Consider the following 18,676-nt stretch of genomic DNA (forward strand, 5'->3'; position numbering starts at 1 on the left):
TGTCCCTGTGCAGAGAATGACCCATGGATCTCAATGGATCCTCAGGTATGACTCGGAAAACCGATCAGACCACCAAGATGCCCAAGTGTGGCCTGCTTCAGGCATGTGGCAGACTGTCCCTTTGCAGAAGGAGCTGAGACCCCTTGCCCCACACGTCGTAGATCACATTTGCCCCCAGACCCAGGGATTCCCCCAATAAACTGGCACAAGGGCAAAGAAAGTATATCCTCTGGTGTTGCATCCATGGGTTTGACCTGGTTCTGCCATTCATTGCTTTGATAGCCTTGGGAAAACCAGTAAACTTTCAGGAGTCTCAGTTTTCTGGTCTGCAAAATGGAAGTACAATTCCTTCCTCATACACCTGCTATGAAGATTAAGAACCATCCTCTCTGTTTGTATAAAGGACCTAACATAGAGCAGACTTGCCAAGAGAAAGCTTTGGCCCGTCTTTACCCTTCATCCACTGCTGTAGCTGCTTACCCAAAAGCTTCCCTAGGTAAATGCTGACAAGAAACCTCAGCCTCTGAGAAGTGAAGGGAGCTGATGGGGGCACAGGAGGGCACCGTCCTTCTGGGTTCTACCCGTTTGTTCTTGGGCCACAAGAACTCTGTAGAAGTTGGCAGAAGGAGGAGGAGTTCTGGTTGAACAAAGGCCCAGCTTGATGGGGACAAGTGAACTATTCAATCCCAGGGAGGTGTTTTTGGGGTGACCCTAAACTTCAGGAGACACAAAGCCTGGACGTTCTTCCTCTTCCCAGCCCCAAGGCCACCTGGTAAATAAGGGTAACATCAACTAAAGAGATTTAATGATTCAGGTGAGAAGAGCAGGGAATCCAAGGAAAGAATTTGCTTTAAGTCTTCCTGGTCCAATGCTAGTTTCCAAGGCTGGGATGCATCAGGCCACCTGTGGAAATGGGCCTTGGAACCAGGGCTGGCCGTGGAGAGCATACAGACATCTTGACTTCACTGACCGGCTTCCTGTCTCTGGGAGGCTGGTGTGCCTCCAGCTCTTCATCCTCAGACCTGTTGTCTCTTGTCGGGCTGCTCTGTTAGATGTCAGCAGGGCCCTGACCTAGCCTGCTTTCTTCTGCTTCTGCTCCTGGCCTTGGCCTTGCCTCTCTGCCCGGAACACTCTGCCGTCTTCTCTCTCACCAGGCTTGCAAACTCACCAGGGGTCGGCTCCTCCAGGAACCTTGGAATCCCCACATGGTATGGCTGGCCCCCTCTCTGGGGTGTAGTGGGGTCTTTGTATCCTGTCTGTGCCTGATTCAGAACGGGCCCTTTGCAAATGTGGGGAATGGGCAGAGGAAAGACCCCGGTTTTCCTGTCTCTGATCTGAGCCCAGCTCTGGGGAAGCCTGTTGTGCAAGGGTCCGGAGAATGGCTGAGCGAATAGATGCACGACGAACCCATGGGATGCATGCAAGGATGGTTGAACAAACATGCATGAACGTGAAAGGAAAGAAAGCTCCCATGGCGGAACCTGTGCCTCAGTGGCAGAGCAGATGAGTGAGGCACACACAGGCGGTGCCCACACAGTCTGAGTTCTCACTGCACACCAGTGATCACGTTGGCCCCTTTTCCTCGCAGGGTGGAAGCTTTGATGTGGCAGACAGAATGTTCCACAGCGTACAGAACGCTTGGGAGTCGGCCTCCAGAGAGAACATGAGTGACGTCAGGGAGCTGACTCCAGAGTTCTTCTACCTCCCCGAGTTCCTAGTCAACTGCAATGCTGTGGAGTTCGGTGAGTGGAGGCCGGGGTGTGGCCAGGGTGGGCTGGGCAGTGCAGGGATCGCTCCCCTGAAGCTCATCAGTAATGACTAATTTCATCAATATCTTTGCTGAGCAACTAGACAAACAGGTCCTTCCCCAGACCAGCGTGGTTGTTGTGAGGTCTCCCCTCCATGGCAGCACTCGAAGGCGAGGTGGGAACCAAGGAAGGACTCTGGGCCCCAGGCTGCTCTGAGCCCCGGCCCCACTCACGATCCTTCCTGTGGGGTGTCCCCAGGCCTCAGGCTACAGCGAGATGCCCTGCGAACAGCCAGTTCTAGCACTGCCTTACTGCATGACCTTGGGCAAGCCTCCACCCCTCTGTGGCCCTGTTTTCCTCTGTGGCCCACAAATGGGTTACCCTGGACTCCGTGAGTTGGACCCAGAGAAGCTGGGCCTCCTGGGATGGATTTCTTGCTAGATGGCATGTAAAGGTGGTTGTATGGGGACGCTGGTGGCTTTTCCTCTTTCCTGTGCTTCGGGCCCCACCCCAGGATGAACTATGCCTTCTCACTTACTGGTTCAGAAGAGCAACAAAAATTTCAGGAAGCCCCAGTGAGCAGGCCTCCGGTGACTGTGTGTGTACCTTGGGAGAGCTCTGCTGCAGATATAAGGGTGACTTGTGGAAGGGGATATGTGGTCAGAACCCGGGGCAGGGGGTGGGCGACTCTCCCCACAAGGGAAAAATGATGGGGTCACTCCCCCTGTGGAGGGCACTCGCGAACTGTCACGAGCACACACCTGTGCTCCGGAGGTCCCCTTCCTCGGACCCTCCTCCCTCCAAACAGCACACAGGGGCATGCACCTTGAGCCAGGGCAGGTGCGGATGCCGGGGGGCGGGTGGGGGGGGGGGGGCGGGCGAGATGCGGCCACTGCCCTGGGTACTTACCTCTTCTGCTGTGTTTTGGGGCCAGAATACCTGTGGGGCATTGAAAACGTGCCCAGCCCAAGCCCACACTCAGCAAGTTGGACCCCGTGGGACTCGGTGGACTGAGCAGTGTTCAGAGTCTCAGATGTCTCACCTGCATCTGGGATGAGACCCTGACAGACACCAAGGGTGTTTCCCACAAGATGTGGGGAGGCCCACGAAAGGAGTCAGTCAGGGACGGAAGCCAGCCTGGGGTGAGGACGGTGCTCGAGGGACAGCACCACTCCTGCCCTGGAAAGGAAGATGAGGCTTTCTGCAGAGACGGACAGGAGCTCAGCTGCCGAAATGACACACGTGCCAATGACCAGGTGTCCTCAGGGAAGTCAGGAACAAGGGGCTATTGAGCACCTACTGTATGCAGAAACTTTTTCAGGCATTGGGGATTTAGTTAGTTGGGCCTCCTGGGACAGATTGTCCTGGAGGTGTTTACATTCTGTACGGGGATGAAGGAAGGGATAGAAAATATAGACAAATAAGGAAGCGAAATACTGTCTGTTGCTGAGAATTTTTACGAGGAAACAAGGTAGGAAAATGGTTCAAGAGTGACTCAGAGGGCCCCATGTTATGCTGGGCCCCAGGAAGGACCGCCTGAGTTGGTGACAGGTGAGCTGAGACTGGATGGTAAGAAAAGCCACGTCAGGCACAAATCTGTAGGCCAGAGAGAGGAGAAGAAGGTTTTATTCTTGTTGCACCGTGAAGGCCCTGCAGGGTTTAAGCAAGACCATAACTAGTATTTACTGGGCGACCATCGTCTGCCTGGAGTTTTTCTGAGCACATTGTGAGCATTTCTCTACCAGCCTTGGGTGGAGAGGGGGGAGGTTTGGTAACAGGTAGGTAAAGTGAATCCCAAAGAGGTTAAGCAACACGCTCAAGGTTGTGCAGCTAATGGGTAGGAGAGAGACTTGGGCTTGGATCCAGACTCCTCTTTCTAATGTCTGGGGAAGCTGCCTCTAAAAAACCTTGCTGTCCTCACTTTAAAAATGGAGAGAAAATGCATAAATTATAACGTTAAATGAAGATTCAATAAGATGATGTGTGCCAAGCACCTAGCATAGTGCCCTGGAATAGTGAGGTGCTCAAAATACGATAGCTTTTACTGTTATTGTTATGATCTCCTTACTGTTTTAGCAATGGATAAAAAGCGCCCAGATGAAAAGGTACAGAGTAGCAGGAAGGAAGACATACAAACAATGTCGACACTACTGTCATTTTATAGGACTTGTGAATCACGCACAAACCTGTCTGGGAAGCAAGGAGGGTCTTATGGATGGCTGAGGTCTTGGAGACCAAGAAGGAATATTCCAAGCAGATAAGGGTGGGGACACACAGACAGAAGAAGCAGGAAGCAGTAAGGCCTGTGCAGGACTGATCTACGTGGAATCAGCAGTCCTGAACAGCACAGTGTGTGTATCCCCTGGTTGTTAGCCCAGTTCGGGCTCCCATTTACCCAAATTCCTGTTGTTTCTCACCCCACTCAGGCTGCATGCAGGATGGGACAGCCCTGGGGGACGTGCAACTCCCTCCCTGGGCTGATGGAGACCCTCGGAAATTCATCAGCCTGCACAGACAGGTGAGTTGACCAGGGTCACACCAGAACCTCTGGAATCCTGAATAAAGACCACAGTATCCTCTCAATCTCCACGGAGGCTTTCTTTGCAAGCAGAGGGCTAATGACAAGCACTTCTGGGGCTCTTACATCTAGAGAGCTCAAAGAATGTGCTAGGCTCCATGCTCCAGGTTACAGGAAAAAGCTTGTGTTCTGGGCTCTGGAGCAGGGAATGATGGAAAAGGAGTACAAGAGAACATTTAGAATTGATGTAAAGGTCCTATATCTTGGTTATGGTGGTAGTTACATGATTGAATGCATTTGTCAGAACACATTGAGCGGTCTGTATAAAACGGGTGAAATTTATTGTGTGTAAATTGTACCTAAAAAGAAAAAAAGAATCTGTGGTGGGCCTGACTGGTAACAACAAAGCCACACCTTTTCCTCTCTCCTTCTCCCTTGGCCAGGAGAAAGGTCTTCCCTGGTTTATCCTTGCCTCCGGAAATTTAGTAATGGTAGTCATCTATCCTACAAGTCACTGGTCTTGCGTAGTTGGACCAGAAATGAACTTGACCTTTAGGTGGCAGCAGCCCTCTGCTAAGATGTTCTCAGAAAAGTTATTGGCTTGGAGGGAGTGAGCAGGTTCACTCTACAGGCCCGACTGCAGATGCTAATAATCCAGTGGGGAGACAGCTTGATTAAATAACCACACGAATAAGAGGGAAATTATAACTTCACAAAGTGCTACACAGGATAGACATTAAGTGCCATCAGATGTAGATTAGAGGTGTGACCCAGGGGAACTGGGTGGTAACAACAAGGGGGAGATCTCTTTTGGTGGAGTAAAGATTAAATTAGAGTGGGTTAGGATGTTAACGATCAATGTCATTGAAAACATCAGAGTAGGAATCTCTGAAAATCTTTTACTCCATAAAAGCAATAAGAATCATGGCAAAGATTGTCATAACGAACTTTTCAGAACCCTTGAAATTAACCAGAAGCTTGGAAAGATCAGGAGAGTATTCCTTTGAGGAGAAAAATGACTGAATCTTTGTAAGAATAGCAAGCTTTGGATGTTTTAACTTAACACTATTCTCATTTCTCCTCTTCAGCTCCATAGTAGTCTTGAAAACCAATAGCCCACAATAACAGTGGAAGCCAACAGCCTAGGAGTCCATTGGAGGGGGAAGAATGGAGTTGGCGCTCCTTCAAAACCCCATACCCAGAGAACTGTCGTTATTTGACCTGTCAATGGTTCCCTGAAAGACCCCACCAGCAAGGCTGTCTTTATTTGACCTCAGAGCCCGCATAATGCAAAAGCCTTTACTTTAGTGGCCTTTGTGAAAAAAGAAACCAGAGACAATTGTTTAACACTCTTGCTTCCAGAGGCAGTGGATATAATTGGGCAAACAATAAGCTAACCAAAAAGCCTAAGTGGAAAAACTAGGGAATGAGGTCTTTATAGGAGGCCTTGAAAAAACTTCAAAATATTCCTGGAACCTAGAAGAACACACACATCTGTAGGGACGTTTTCATGCATAAGGCTGTGTTCATGCTTCGTAGGGCCTAGGCTTCACTTCTGGCCAGCACTGAGGCTCCGTGCAAGCAGGATATGAGAGGTAAAGGCAGTGTTTACCAGGCAGCTGCTGGCTCTGAAGCCATGCCCTAGCATGCACACAGAGCCCCTCCCTGGGCAAAGACTGTAAGACTTACTGGTTCTAAGCATTTAAAGAAATCTTTATCCAGTCATAAGATGACCATTAAATTAACAGAGCAGAGATATTAGTGGCCATATACACCACCACCACCAACAACAAAAAACAGACTTTATAGAACTAGTTCAGTAAAGTCACTAAACAAACAACAACAAACAGTAACAATAGCAACAAACCCTGGGGAAAGGGGAACATCTGATTTCCAGAGTTGACACATCATATTATCTAAAATGTCCAGTTTTCCATAAAAACCATGAGACATACAAAGAAAAAGAAAGTGTGACCCATACAGAGGGGAAAAAAAAGCAGTCAACAGAAACTGTCCCTGAGGAAGCCTAAACTTTGGACTTCTTAGACAAAGATTTTCAATCAGCTATTGTAAATATGTTCAAATAATTAAAACCACATTTAAAGACCTAAAGGAAAGTATGACTATGATGAAAATATAAATAAAGACATAGAAATTGTGCAGAGGAACCAAATAGGAATTGTGGAGATGAAAAGCACAGTAACTGAGATGACAAATTCACTAGAAGGGATCAATAGCAGGTAGAAGAAAGAATCAACAAACTTGGAAGATAGATCAATTGGGATTATCCATTCTGGGGAACAGGAGGAGATTATGAAGAAAAATGAACAGAGCCTAGGCACCTGTAGAACACCAACATACCCAAAATGGAAGTACCAGAAAGAGAGGAGACAAAGGGGCACAAAGAATATTTGAAGAAATAATGTTCACAAACATCCCAGTTTTGATGCAAAGTATTAATTTATACATCCAAGACACTCAATAAATTCCAAGTAGGATAAACTCAAAGAGATCTGCACTTAAACACATCATAATCAAACTTTTGAAAAGGAAAGTCAAAGGAAGAGTCTTGAAAGCAACAAAGCATTCATGACTTACAAGATATCTTTGATAAGATTAACAGCTAATATTTCATCAGAAATCATAGAGGCAAGAAGGCAGTGGTATGAAATATTCAAAGTGCTCGAAGACTATCAGCCAAGAATTTTATAGCCAGCAAAACTATTCTTCACAAATGAAGAAATTAAGACATTCACAGATAAATAAAACTAAAAGAATTTATCACTAGCAGATCTGCCCTACAAGAAATACTAAAAGGAGTTCTTTATCCTAAAATAAAAGACAGTAACTCAAGTCCATGTGAAGAAATAGAAGAAATGAATGATAATAAGGAAACAGAAATGATAAGGTTGGGTAATGAAAACCCTTGTTGTGAAGGAGAGAATAAAGACAGAGAATAGTACCTGGAGGAGATGGAAAGTTGAGGAAATATTACGGTTTTCTTTTTTTTTATTTTAAGAAGCAAGTTTAAAAGGTAGTGGGAAAGAGAGGTTGGGTGTACAAGGAAAGGAATAATACATTCTTGAGAAAGCAGGAGTATTTGGAATCCAAACCACAGGTAGAGGGTTAGCTTTAGACAAAAGGTGGGTCAGATTCCTGAGTTAAGTAGGAGGGAAGGTGGTTGCAGATGAAAGTTAGTTTATATGTATTGTCACAAAGATGTGGGAATTTCCAACTGGTGTCTGTGCTTTTCTCTGGAAAGTAGGAGGTATGGCCGGTGGCTGAAAATAGACAGTGGAAGAGGGTCAGAGGTAAGGAGAGAGTAGTCATCTTGAGTGATTAAGCATGAGTTGACCAGAGAAACATTCCTAGGTTTTCTGGCAATGTTCAGTGTCCATTTGAAATTGGTGACCAAAGATTATGAGATAATCAGTGTGCCCTCTTGTGTGATGATACTCTGGTGTAAGCACGAAGACAGAAAATATTTGAGTTGGTTCAGAGTGCTGCGAAAAGACAGTACGCACAATTCAATAGCATAACAAGATGCATTGAGCAGAACGTTATTGAAATGATAAACTGCTAAATCTAAGCTGCATCAAGGTGTTGCTGAAGATAAGGGAGTGTTGATAGATTGCAAAGAAGTAAAAGGGTGAGGAGACTAGAAGTTTTGACAAAGCAGAAGAATAGTCTTAGGGAGTAGTTAAATGATCAGCAAGGCGAAGAGGTGGCTTTCACCAACAGGGATGTTTGAATGAGAGATTCTGAAGAGAGAGCACTTATGGATACTGACATGAGTTAAGATGTGTCTGTAGGAGTAGGTAGATTTAGGAGTGGAGGCAAAGTCATTGGAGAAGTATCACTTAGGAACTGAGATGTGAAACGTTGAAATCAGTGAGGGAGAAGAAGGGAGGGCATGACCAGGAGTCACCATGTTTGATGAGTGAGACAAAGAGTTGGCAGATGGCAGCAGTGATGATGAGGAGGGGGGCAGAGTTCAATTTCGTAAACCACAGAGGAGTAGACTGTTTGTTCTTTTAGCAAGAAGGTAGAGGAACAATGGTCCACAGGTGGCGATGTGGATCAGGGAGGACACCAATACCACCTCCGGGCCCCAAGACACATGGCATGTAACTCAGCAAGTAGCTACCACTGGAATCTTGGGGAGAGCCAGGCTTCATCTAAAGAAAGGAGGTGGAAAAGATGCTCTAGAAGAGCTTAAAGATATGGGGTATGTGTTGGTTATAGTGATAGGAAAAAATGTCCAGAGGAAAGGTCGGATGTCCTGGCCTGTGGCCTTCTTGAAGCCACTTTGGCCATATACCTCAGAAAACTAATGTGGCATGTCCACCCAGAGGATCAACGAAGGGGTGCTTAGACAATCCCAAACGAATGGCTTTGGGTCTGGGGACCCAGCCCTGAAGTTGGGCTCTGCTTAGCAGATAAAAGTGCCATCTTTCAGGTGAACTGGGAAATCTACACACTGGCCCACATTTCCTCTTGCTCATGTGTGGCAACTGTTGAGGAATATTGCCAACCTGGGTGCCCTAATCTGAGCTGGCATCATTCATCTGGGCTATACCCGTGCAGGATGGAGCATGCTTGGGCTTCCCCGCTAAACTTCTTTGTGCTTCCTATCAGATGGCACCTTTAGTTGAAGAGAGATATTGCTGACTTTCAACAGGAGCCGTGTTCCTGAGTGGGCTGAGGTTTAGGTCCCATTCAGAGGATGGAAGCTCAGAGTAATTCTTCATGGCTGAGTCTGGAAACTCTTCTGTCCACCTTCCTTGGAGATGGGAAGGCTGCACATGGGCAGATGTTCCTCAAGGTCATCGTAGACTTACCCTCTAGGTGTGTGGATGAAATGCTCTTGCCCATTGCATGCTTTGGACTGGACAGAAGTGCCCCAGTCAGGGAAGCTCACATTCCTGGGGACTGAATTGTCTCTCAAAGGTAGATTCTATCCTTTTCTTTCCAGAGATGATTGAGAAAGAGCCTCATACCCAATATGTCAATAATTTCTAGGTACTTGGGTGCAGTGAGATGTGCTCAGTGAGGTTGGATATCCCCTGTGGGGTTCTGAGGCCTGGGAGTCGGGGACTGAGACAGTAGGTTCAAAAACCACACCTGAACCTGCCCCAGAAGTGGGATAATGATATCTACCAATGAAAGGTGGTGTTGACAGGAAGAGACAATACACATCAAACCCCAAGCCAGTGCCTGGCACCTTGTAGGTGCTCAGTGCCATCACTGTAGTCAACATTATTACATGGAGCTCACTGTGCACCAGCCATGGACACAAACCAAACCTCACATAATTCCACAGAGAAAGTACAGTTATTGTCCCCATTTTTTAGAAGAAGAAGATGAAGAAACTGAGGACATAGACGTGAAGGAATATCTATGGCAGTGCTGGGGTCCAATGTGCTCCAGAGCATGTTCGCCTACCTGCTATACTTAGTTTCAAACTCCTGACGTCTCTGGTCAGAATCAGCTCTCCCTTTTTCTTATATCGAGATCAACAGGACCCCAAGACTTATTTTCAGTCTGGTCTCTTCCATTTAGATATCAATGCAAGACAGGTATTCTGCGCCTCCTGGGTATATCGTGGAATGAATGCACTAGGTGATTGGGAACAGTTAGATCTGTTTTCCCACTAGCTGGAGGCAGGAATTGGGTGGTCCTTGGGTGGCCTGTATGTCTGCCCACTTAGTGCTCCTCAAACTCTGGGAGATGTCACATCTTTCCTGTGCAGAGCCAGCATCCTGATGCATCTGTGCCCTCCTGATCTGTGCAGAGGGCTCACAAGTCCAAGGGAGACCTGCATTTTTCATGCTCTTTGGGTTTTGGTTCCAGGCTCTGGAAAGTGACTTTGTCAGTGCCAACCTCCACCACTGGATAGACCTCATTTTTGGGTACAAGCAGCAGGGGTCAGCTGCGGTAGAAGCTGTTAATACCTTCCACCCCTACTTCTATGGTGACAGAATGGACCTCAGCAGCATCAGTGACCCTTTGATCAGGAGCACCATCCTGGGGTTTGTCAGCAACTTTGGACAGGTACCCAAACAGGTACAGTATCCATGTTGTTAGTCTTGCTTTCTCAGAAGAGTGTATGCACTGTAAGCTTTGAAGTGATAGTGAGGACATTTTCTCCTGGATAGGAAGAAGAGAGAGGGCTGGGGATGGGAAAAGGTCTTCCTACACTCCTCAGTATTGGGGCTTAGCCCTCTGTTACCATCTGGTGTTGATGAAGGTGATGACATCATTAACGATACAGTGAACACTCCATTCGCCTGTGATATATGTAACAGACACTACAATAAATCCACAGGATTTAATTTTCTATATGTGTGTCTAGCCTCAGAGCTGTTGTGGAGAGCCAACGAATTAAGACATCAAGTGCTTGAAACACCTGAAATATAATGGGCACTCAACAAATGGTAGACATTAGTGTGATTCCCTCATTGAATCCCCTCATAAGCTCTGGGTATAGAAATTATTCTTTTACAGATCAGGAAGCTGAGGCTCAGAGAGTCTAAATAAATAACTGGCCTACGATTGCACATTAGCAGATGACAGAGGTAGAGTTCTAGCCCCGTCTGGTTGGCCCCAAAGCCATATTGCCAACAGTGTGACAGTATCTAAGTTCTGCCCTCGGGGCCTCTGGTGAAATTGCAGGGGTCTCATGTGGGCCTTTCGCTCCACTGGCTCCACCCCCCATCAGGTAGTCATCTAGCAACGTGAGGCTATGGGCTCATGGTGACATCCTGGTGAATGGTGTGCAAGAGAAACACTTATTTAACTGATCCCGGCCCCATTGATCCTCAAGCCTCAGTGCAATGTGGAGAACTTTCATTCCTAAGTACAGCCATCTGGGCTATTATCATGGCCCCATGGGCTGGGCTCTCAGCCTGGATGGACATTCAGGAGCCATGCTGGGAAGTGAGTGCATAAGCCCAGCCAATTCCAGGGCCATCTTGGGCAACAGCCTTCTCCATATGTAATCATGAGGCTTGGACGGGCTCATCTCAACAGTGCAAAACTAGTAACATCTTTTCTACCTGGTCTTACGTGACATGCTCCAAGTTTGCTCAGCTCCCAGGTGAGGGGAGCGTGAGAAGTGCCTAAGGGTGACTTGGAGAATTAACAGCACATCCAAATGTGGGTTCGGCCGGGGAAGGCTTTGTAGGAAGGAGAGAATTTCAAGAAAGAAGCTTGGGTAGCCTAATACTACAGATAAAGCAAGTAAATAATTCAAAGTAGTAGCCACCACCATCCAATTGTGTCCTGGGTTACATTCTCACAGTTCTTGTCCCCACGCAAAAATATTTTCACATCAGTGTGATCACGGAATGGACACGATTTTAGATTCTGATTTTACTTAGTGAGGTATTGGATGAGCTTTAAAAAAAGATATTTCTAAGTAATCGTCAGAATTAGAATTCTTCCAGTGGTCCCAACCTAGAGACAAGATTAAAAGACTTCAGGACCACGCACTGTGCCATCAAGGCGCTGTGCCTGCTGAAGTTATTACAGGCACCGGGCCTGCGATGCTTTAGTCATTCTGTCGGGAAAGAAAGGATATTCTTTATTTAATGCTCCTTTAGAAATCATCATTCTGATCTCCGTTTGTATTGATCACCCACCCAGCTTTACTAGGTAGTCCAGTATTTGATTAAAGGCTGTAACTGAGCCTAGGCTGCTGTGAGACCCCTCCCAGCTGCCTGCTGAACCTCACTTCTACCCGTGTGCCCACCTGCGGCCCACCGTCACACCTCCATCATGGTACCCAGCGGATGTTTCGATCAGGGAGCAGAAGAATGGGCCTGATGGCTGGAAAGAACAGCCTAGTTGGGAAGGGGGGAGGGTGGAGAGCCGGAGCTGGCCTCAGCTGCCCTCTGTGGCAGCAGCAAGATTCTGCCAAGCAGCACGGCCTTGGGCTTCATATTTTGCCTGGTTATGCAAAAAGTTTGGCATTGGGGACACTTTGACAGCAGAGATCTAAGAAAAGTGAAAATAAGAAAGGCCACTAATGGGGTTTGCCTGTGCTCTTTGGAACGTTTGAATGGATGCTATTAAAGAATTCTGTCTTGATGCCCAGATGGACGTGCCTGCAGAGTTTGTAAAGGAAGGGGGAAAAAATGTGAGAAATAGCTCAAGCAAATGAAGAGAGACATGTGATCTAGAGAGAGAAGAGGGTCATTCTGACCCATGATTTGAGAGGCAGCTCTGCCAGGGACCAAAGGCTCCTCAGTGAGGTCATCCTTTTCCCAAGCAGCGTGGAGAAGATGACAGTTGGGCAGCCAGGAAGGCTAATTCTGCTAGTCACGCACCATGACCTGGAGAAAGCTGTGGGCCCTCTCTGAGCCCAAGCCCCTCATCGACAACATCCGAGGGCTGAACCAGATAGTTCTGTTTTTGTTTATCTCAGTCAGAAGTGAGCCCAGCTCAGGCAGCACTCAGAGCGGAGGTACTGCTGTGGCTTGACTGGGGAGGACTCCTCCGGCCGTCTGTCCCTAATGACTTGTGCGGTGTACGTCTGTCCCCTTGCCTCTCCAGCTCTTTACGAAACCCCACCCAGCCAGGACCGCTGCAGGGAAGGCTTCACCCGGAAAGGATGCCGTCATACCTGCGAGCCTCCCCAGCCACCCACAGCCCTTTTTCTACAATCTGCAGTCACTGCGGCCCTCCCAGGTCACAGTCAAAGGTAACCACCTGGTCAGCTCTGTTTGGCGCCCTGTCCCACAGATGTCCCTTTAGTGACTGGTGTTCCTTTGGAGACTCAGGGGCACAGACCCTTCAGGGTCTTGGGGTCTGACTTTGGATGGCTGTGTCTCTAGTCACAGCAGGAATCTGGGGAGGCCTGTGCCTGGAAGTGTCCGGAAGCACCTCTGTTAGATCCTGACAGACTCACCTGTCTGCCTGTCTATCTAAGACACACATTCCCCTCCTTCTTTCATATGTGTGTGTGTGCACATACACACACACCTCTTTCTCTTTCTTTCTCTTTCTCTCTCTTTCCTACACACACACACATACACCCCTCCTCACCTCCAAAGCCAGATTTCCCGAGGGGAGGGAGGGTTGCAGCCTCTGTTCCTTAGTACCCACAGTCACCGTTGCTCCTAAGCACCCACGCGGGCCTGCAGCCACTAGCCAGGAGCAGCTGACCTGGGGCACACAGCCCAGTGTGAGTTCCAGCCCTGCTGCTTCTTAGGGAAACTGTGGGTGAAGTCTGATGTCTGGGCCATCTGGGGCATGCACTGCTTTTGGGAAATCCCAAGACAAAGGGCAACATTCTGGAGTTCTATAAGGAGTACAAGGCCAGGTTTGTTGGGGGGTTTTGGTGTGTCCTTTTTTGCCTTCAACTCCAAGAACAGTGCCTGTGGCACACCCATCCCTACCAGATAAGGTGTCTGGGAGGGACAGGAAGGGCAGAGCCCCCCACGGCTCCTGTGGCTTTGTGCCACCTGCACCGACAGCCTCAGCCACTCCTCCCCTGATATCAGCCCCTTAGAGACACTGAAAACCTGTGGCCACGTGCAAGCTTAACGTATGTGCTAAAACAGGGGAGGAACCCAGGGCCAGGGGATCCAGCTCAGGGCCAGGGTCTAACACAGCCCCTGGAGTGAGGCCCTGGAGTGAGGTGCCTTGACGAGCAAGTGGCTACTAACCAGGCTTGTGCTTTGCCAAATCCAGGTCACCTGCCCGTGGCTGGGCACAGAGAAAGGGGGTGTTGCCTCTTGGCAGGTAAGCTCCACCATACTAACTGGGGGGTAGATATGTACCTTTTCTCTCTAGGCTCAGAATCCCCCAAAGGAGCCATTGGCCACATCGTCCCTACCGAGAAGACCATCCTGGCTGTGGAAAAGAACAAGATGCTGCTGCCTCCGCTCTGGAACAGGACCTTCAGCTGGGGCTTTGATGACTTCAGCTGCTGCCTGGGGAACTATGGCTCTGACAAGGTGGGCGGGTGTGGGGTGCAGGCATGGGGCACGTGGGCAGGCGGGGGGCAGGGTGGTCACCGTTGAGGCAGAAGCAGTCAGAGGGCGAGTCCAAAGCAGGCACCGCTGCCCCACTTCCTCCTTGTGCCTGTGCCTCCGGCCTGAGAGGGAGACGGCTTGTGCGGCCCGGCTGAGGACCCTTGTGGGCCAAGCCTCCAACCCATATTCTAAGGAGTGGAGCTTACAAGTTCACAGTGCACGCTGTCACTTCACAGCAGTCTCTGCCACCAGCCGGTCACTTGGCTGCGTGGAGGCCACTCAGACTCTCAGTCTGGGTGTGGAGTCTTGGGGTTCCCCTGGCATTTGCTACGGCTCAGACTCCGAGGACACTCACTGAGCATTGAGCCAGCGCCAGAAGCGAGCCGTCTGGTTGCCCTTCATCCGCCCTTGACTCAGGCCACAAAGTTACTTCACATCTTGCTGTGGCCCTGGCCACCTCCAGCCTCCTTTCCTAGCCCAACTTCCCTCCCACCCTACATCCCACGCACCGATCACATGACATGAACTCCCTGCCCACCGAGCTCTCCCTTGCCACCCCAGCCTTCCCTACCACTTCATGAGGCAGCCAGGTGTTTACAACGTCTCCCTAACTCCCTGCTCGCTTGTGTCTCCCCACTCACTAGAGTATGAACTCCCTGGGGACAGGCTTGGATTGCCTGGATTGGGTCACCAGTGCCAGCCTCCGGAACACATGACATGTCCTGCAGTTCCCACGGCACACAAGCAGGCCAGCAGCATCCAGACCTGCCCTTGTCCCTCTGTCACCCTGTCCGGGCTCTCGGCCCTGTGCTGGCTGGGGCGCCAATGCTCACCCCACTTGTCTCCCATAGATCCTGACGACATTCGAGAACCTGGCTGCCTGGGGCCGCTGCCTGTGTACCGTGTGCCCAGCCCCCACAACGATCATCACCTCTGGGGCCAGTGCGGTGGTCTGTGTATGGGAGCTCAGCATAGCCAAAGGCCGCCCGAAAGGCCTGCACCTCAAGCAGGTACGATACCTCAGGTGGGGATTTTACCTCAGGCGGGGATGGTGCCTCAGGTGGAGATCGTGCCGGGGGCATGTGTGGTGCCTCAGGCAGGTATAGTGCCCTAGCGCCATCTAATTCCCTGCGCACCAACAGCCCTGCCTCCCTCAGGAGCCGAGAACGCAGAGAGGCACTGGTGACGGCACATGGCTGTTTGCTGTTAGAAGGCCACGGTTCCATGCCCACGGTGGTTTTGACAAGCCCACAGGGGCAGGTGGCCCCGTGGGACCCATCCCTCAATGAGAGATGCCGCTAACGCGTCAGAGCCAGCGAAAGCAGTTTCCTTGCACTTGAGAACATTTTTGATCATGTGCTGTGGGCACTTGTGCGGATGGCCTCCTTTTACCTTCTCAACAACACTGTAAACTAGGTGCTATTCTTCTCCTTACGTTACCGGTGGAAAAAACAGGTGCGAAGAAGTCAAGTGACTCGTCGTGGAGCCGGAAATTGAAAGGCTATTTCAGAACAGCAGTGGAGTAGAGCAGAAGCAGGCGGGGGCAGTGGGCTCCTTCCAGTCCCGCCTCAGGAATCACCGCCGCCCTCGTAACAAGCAGAGTGTACTCGCTGTTTGCTTGAAACTCTGTACATTCGTTTTAGTCTGGCGAATCCGGCACCGTTATTCCCACTTCCACGCAAGGAAACTGAAGCTCAGAGAGAGCGAGTTTGCGTTTTAATCTGGGTCGATCTAACTCTAAACCCACGCTTCCTGCCTGTGCATCCTGGAACCTGCCCAGAATACCACTAGGGTACGCTTCCAACTCAAAAATGCAGCTCATTTTTACATCTGTATTCGTAGTTAGCCATATAGACCCAAGATGACAACCACCAAAATTAATCATACAAAACTCACCACAGATCAGATTTCCTAAACCACACATGTTTCACTGAAACTGCTCCGCGGTTTCTCTGGATGCTTTTCAAGCCCTCCCCTCACCACCCTACCAGCCCCTGCAGCACACGTGTGGTGCAAGGTAGGCACTCAGTAGACGAGAGGTAAAGAACTACTGGGTCAGTGCTGAGGGGGCCGATTACTCCTGTGGAGCAGTGGCACCTGCTGAGGGAGCTGTGCAGGCCAAGGGCAGGCTGCCTTCCCCAGACTCTCAAAGCCAGCCTCGGAGCGCCCTGCCTTTTCACCTTTTCACGCTGTTCTAGGTTTCCTTCTCCTTCCGTGGACTGCGGGAAGGGGGCTACGTTCTTACTCCTGACCTGTGTGAAGAGACCGCACATTATTATTACTCTATGGAGTGCTTCCTTATCCCAGGCACCACTTTAGGGACGCCCTAGATCCAGCCTGACTGCAGAGCCGGCCTTAGGGAGTCGGGGAAGCGGCCTCCCGCTACTGCTCCCAGGTCCCTTTTCGAAATGAAGGTGTGCTATATAAAAGCCCTGTATTGACAGCATAAAAATGTAATTCATCATCCTCTCCTAGTTATAAATCAAGAGGAAAAGGTAAGGGGAATCCCACATGCTCTTATTTTCTACGCAGAATAAAATCCTTTATCATTTACCTGTAGTGGCTGACATGGCCTTGGGGATCCCCCAGACCACCAGCTGCTCAGTGAGGGGGTCTGTCCCTGACTTGCCGGCAAAGACATCATTAAATAGTTTCATACACAGTTTTTTTTAAGTGTTTCATTTTTTAAAGATATTACAACATTAAAGACAAATTTCAAATTCACTTCAAAGTTGAATAATTCTCTATAATCTCTATAAAAGTTTCCATTGTCACATACTGCCATCCCCAGATATACATATTTATACCATTCTGATCATTGTGTAGATATGTTTATTCTGTTTCCACCCAGCCTATCAAATTGTTTCTCCTTCTCCACAGTCTGTAATTTACATTTCAATTGTTCCGTATTATTCCATTTCCATAAAATTACATTTCAATTGTTTTGTTATGTCAGTGCACCACGGTTTAATAAACCGTTTCTCCTCAAACTAGACAATTACATTACTTCCAAATTTTAACTATTTTAAATAATGTTGCAGACAACAGCTTATATAGATTGCTGTTTGCTTCTGATTAATTGTTGCCTTAAAATAAATTTCAAGAAGTAGAACTACCAAGCAGGGACATCGTGCTTTCGATAGTGGTTCTGTAACTTTACATTGCCACCGCGATTAATTAAGAGTGCCCATCTCACCACAAGTGTCCAGCATGAGCAATTATTTCCAGAGGCTTTTGTTTTATTTTATTTTATTTTATTTTGTTTTATTTTATTTTATTTTACTTTATTTTATTGTATTTTCTTTATATTTTGCTGCTTTATTTAGGTGATGACAGTGAAGTCATTTTAATTGGCCACGTAGAGAGGTACTGTGACAGTACCCCCTGATTCATGGTTTCACGTGCCATGGTCTCAGTCACCTGTGGTCAGCCATGGCCCGAAACCAGATAATCCTCCTTCTGACTCATCATCAGAAGGTCAGTAGTAGCCTCGGGCCACGTCACAGTGCCTATGACATTCACCTCATGTCATCACAGGAAGGACGAGTAGCATCCAATAACACATTCTGAGAGAGAGAGGCCACACTCACATAACTTTTATTGCAGTACGTTGTTATAACAGTTCTCTTTTATTACTAGTTATTGCTTTTAATCTGTTACTGTGCCTAATTTATAAATTAAATTTTTTCATAGCTACGTATGTACAGGAAAAAAACAGTACACACAGGGTTTGGTACTACCCACGGTTTCAAGCATCTACTGAGGGTTTTGGAACATGTCCTCCATGGATAAGGGGGACTACTGTATTCTTAGTTATTTATTTATTTATTTAAAAATATAATTTATTGTCAAGTTGGTTTCCATACAACACCCAGTGCTCATCCCAACAAAGAGCCAGTAGACAGCACATTGACATCTGCTGTCCTCCTTCACTGATGTCCTCAGCCTTTCCAGATGGGGGTGGCTACGTGCCTCGTGATGAGAGGCAATGAGCCTTACACGGGTGGTCAGTGCCTGCACGCAGACTGGCCCCCCTCACTCTCCAGTGCCTCCCTTTGCAAAGCAGTAGACTTGGCTCCATTAATGGACAGCACATGGGGACACTTGGGCTCAGAGCTTCTCTCTCTGAATCCCCAGCCTTTAGTCCAGTGTCCCCTGGCTTGCACTCTTTGGAGTCACCATGTCCCCCTACAGTCAGAACTCAGTCATCAGAGCTCCTGTCAGATCCTCTGCTTTTCTCTTCGTGTGGACAGCTTCCAGTTTCCTGAGATGACCCCAGTCATCTTCTGTGGGTCACGTCCAGAACCTTGCCAGCCCCATCTGCTTGGTGCCACATTAAGATCTACCTAAAACAAACAGGAATCCCTGGCAGAACTCTTCCTGGCTGTGACCAGGCAAAGTGACAGCTTTGAAAAATGATGCTCAGACTC

At 48.6% G+C, this 18,676-nt stretch overlaps 1 protein-coding gene across 7 annotated transcripts in view; it reads left to right on the forward strand.

The window, feature by feature from the left end:
• Nucleotides 1-18,676, forward strand: part of WDFY4 (WDFY family member 4) — a 291,014-nt gene that overhangs the window by 261,531 nt on the left and 10,807 nt on the right. For 5 of the 7 annotated variants that reach the window (XM_047824339.1, XM_047824338.1, XM_047824342.1 and 2 more), the window contains 6 exons: nucleotides 1,589-1,742; nucleotides 4,175-4,266; nucleotides 10,120-10,332; nucleotides 12,823-12,970; nucleotides 14,044-14,228; nucleotides 15,098-15,256. In XM_047824339.1, the coding sequence (XP_047680295.1) occupies nucleotides 1,589-1,742; nucleotides 4,175-4,266; nucleotides 10,120-10,332; nucleotides 12,823-12,970; nucleotides 14,044-14,228; nucleotides 15,098-15,256 (951 nt within the window). Of the gene's footprint in view, nucleotides 1-1,588; nucleotides 1,743-4,174; nucleotides 4,267-10,119; nucleotides 10,333-12,822; nucleotides 12,971-14,043; nucleotides 14,229-15,097; nucleotides 15,257-18,676 lie in introns of those variants that run through there. The other 2 variants (XM_047824343.1, XR_007145177.1) reach the window with 2 other exon arrangements.

Source organism: Prionailurus viverrinus, chromosome D2 (genome assembly GCF_022837055.1).
Source record: "Prionailurus viverrinus isolate Anna chromosome D2, UM_Priviv_1.0, whole genome shotgun sequence".
NCBI classification, from domain to species: domain Eukaryota; kingdom Metazoa; phylum Chordata; class Mammalia; order Carnivora; family Felidae; genus Prionailurus; species Prionailurus viverrinus.